At 27.5% G+C, this 1,776-nt stretch overlaps 1 protein-coding gene across 1 annotated transcript; it reads right to left on the bottom strand.

The window, feature by feature from the left end:
* Nucleotides 1–484: 484 nt before the first annotated feature.
* Nucleotides 485–1,552, bottom strand: LOC111615663 (dolichyl-diphosphooligosaccharide--protein glycosyltransferase subunit stt-3-like; the record flags this gene model as incomplete). The annotated part of the gene is made up of 5 exons (XM_023357095.1): nt 1,506–1,552; nt 1,101–1,215; nt 872–981; nt 718–806; nt 485–649 (listed from the first exon to the last, which is right to left on the bottom strand). Coding segments are annotated over exons 1-5 (526 nt in total), but the record flags the coding sequence as incomplete, so codon positions are not given.
* Nucleotides 1,553–1,776: the final 224 nt, after the last annotated feature.

Below are 1,776 nucleotides of genomic sequence, written 5' to 3'. Positions count from 1 at the left end.
ACAGAGGAACTGAAATGTGTTCATATATGCTCAGGGTTGTTTGAATGCTTGTGGTGGTAACATCTGATTAAAAACATATTAAATGTAAAATCTTTTAGAAACACTTTATGATAATGATATAAATTATTTTTCTTTGAAATAAGTATGCAGAGATTTCCTGAACATTTTTTATATATTTAATTACTATAAAATTCTGCTCAAACAGAATGAAAACAGTTTCATAAAAATGTTTTTCATTTTAATAAATTGCTAACTAGTGAGAAAAATTTGATCCTGTATCTGTAATAAATTCATATTTTCATTAGAATTATTAATTTTAAATTATAAAAAATAAAAACTGTAATCCTAAAAGTAAACACATCATTAGGTGATGTATTAATCATATATAAGGCTATAATTAAATATTACGAACCATTTCTTTATATAGATATTTTATGCATTCCTGATTATTTATGTATCTTGTGTTCTATTTAGTATAGTTTACTTAATTGGCTTGTTCTAACTATTTCTGATAATGCAAAGTAACTATATATATATATGTGACATAATTCAGTACTTACCCAAAGATAATAGGTTAACATAAGTGCAAAGATTGCAATTCCTTCATTATCATAGCTTCCAGCAACAGAGCGACTGATATAGCCTGGCACTAAATAATCAAATCACATTTTAATATTTTGTAAATATTATTGTAAAAATGAATACATAATTCATTACCTATAGCTATGAAACAGGCAGCAAACAATCCTGCACCTTCATTCCACAATTCTTTAGTTAAAAAGTATGTTGCTAATGCAGTCATTCCACTAATAAATATAAGCAGAGTTTAGAATCTTTTGTACTGCAAATTTAAAAGTAAAAAAAAAACTACCTGAAAATTGGAGCTAGAAACACACAAATGTCTCTTATATGTACTGGTGTGTTTAAAAGATTGAGAATGTAATGAATAGAGCCTGATGTAATCATTAATCCTGGATATACCTGTTAACATAAAACAATTTACTAAAATGTATATTAAATACATTACTCTATTTTCAAAAATTATTATATATTGTAAATGCTGAGACATCTAGAAATTTGAGCACTGTTTTTGTACTTACCGTCCCTCCAACAATTCTTCCCAATGGATACCATGCTCTTTCATCGAACCAATTCAGAAAATTATAAAAGCCACGTTTTACCATGTAATGCGTAGCACGATAATTAAACCTAAGTATATAAAAAAGTATTATAAAGTAAATTTGAACAAAATTGATTATTATATGTAAATATTCAAATAATCAATAGTATATTAATAATGTACTGGATTTAAAAAAATCTACTGTGGTTGATATCTGTGAAAAATAATTTTTAACACAAAATTAAAGGTATCAATAGAATAAAAATGTGTGTTAAATAATGAATTAAAACAAAACAAATGTTTGCAAAGTCCTCTGTATTGAAGAAGAAGAATGCCAGTTACAGGCAGTGAAGTTGGGGAATTTATTATTAGATAATTCACTTACCTGATTATAGAATCGAAACCATAGTGATGCCTAATAACAATAGACATGGACCATGCATTTGAAAGATTAGATCACCAGTTTATGACGAACGTACTAAAAAATTAGATTTAGGAGAAAAAGTAATTAAAACCATCGAGACTTGCTACACAAAAATGAGTAGCACAGTACTATTAGACAGATGTTTCAGTGACTTAACAGACATAAACAAGTCAGTCAGACAAGGGTGCCCCCTGTCCATGCTACTTTTCGTAACTGCAATAGACACACTAAT

This window comes from Centruroides sculpturatus, unplaced genomic scaffold (assembly GCF_000671375.1).
Source record: "Centruroides sculpturatus isolate CEXI.00-Female unplaced genomic scaffold, Cexi_2.0 scaffold2546, whole genome shotgun sequence".
Taxonomy (NCBI): Eukaryota; Metazoa; Arthropoda; class Arachnida; order Scorpiones; family Buthidae; genus Centruroides; species Centruroides sculpturatus.
Note: the sequence above shows the minus strand (reverse complement) of the source record. Positions and strands in the feature narration are given on the sequence as shown.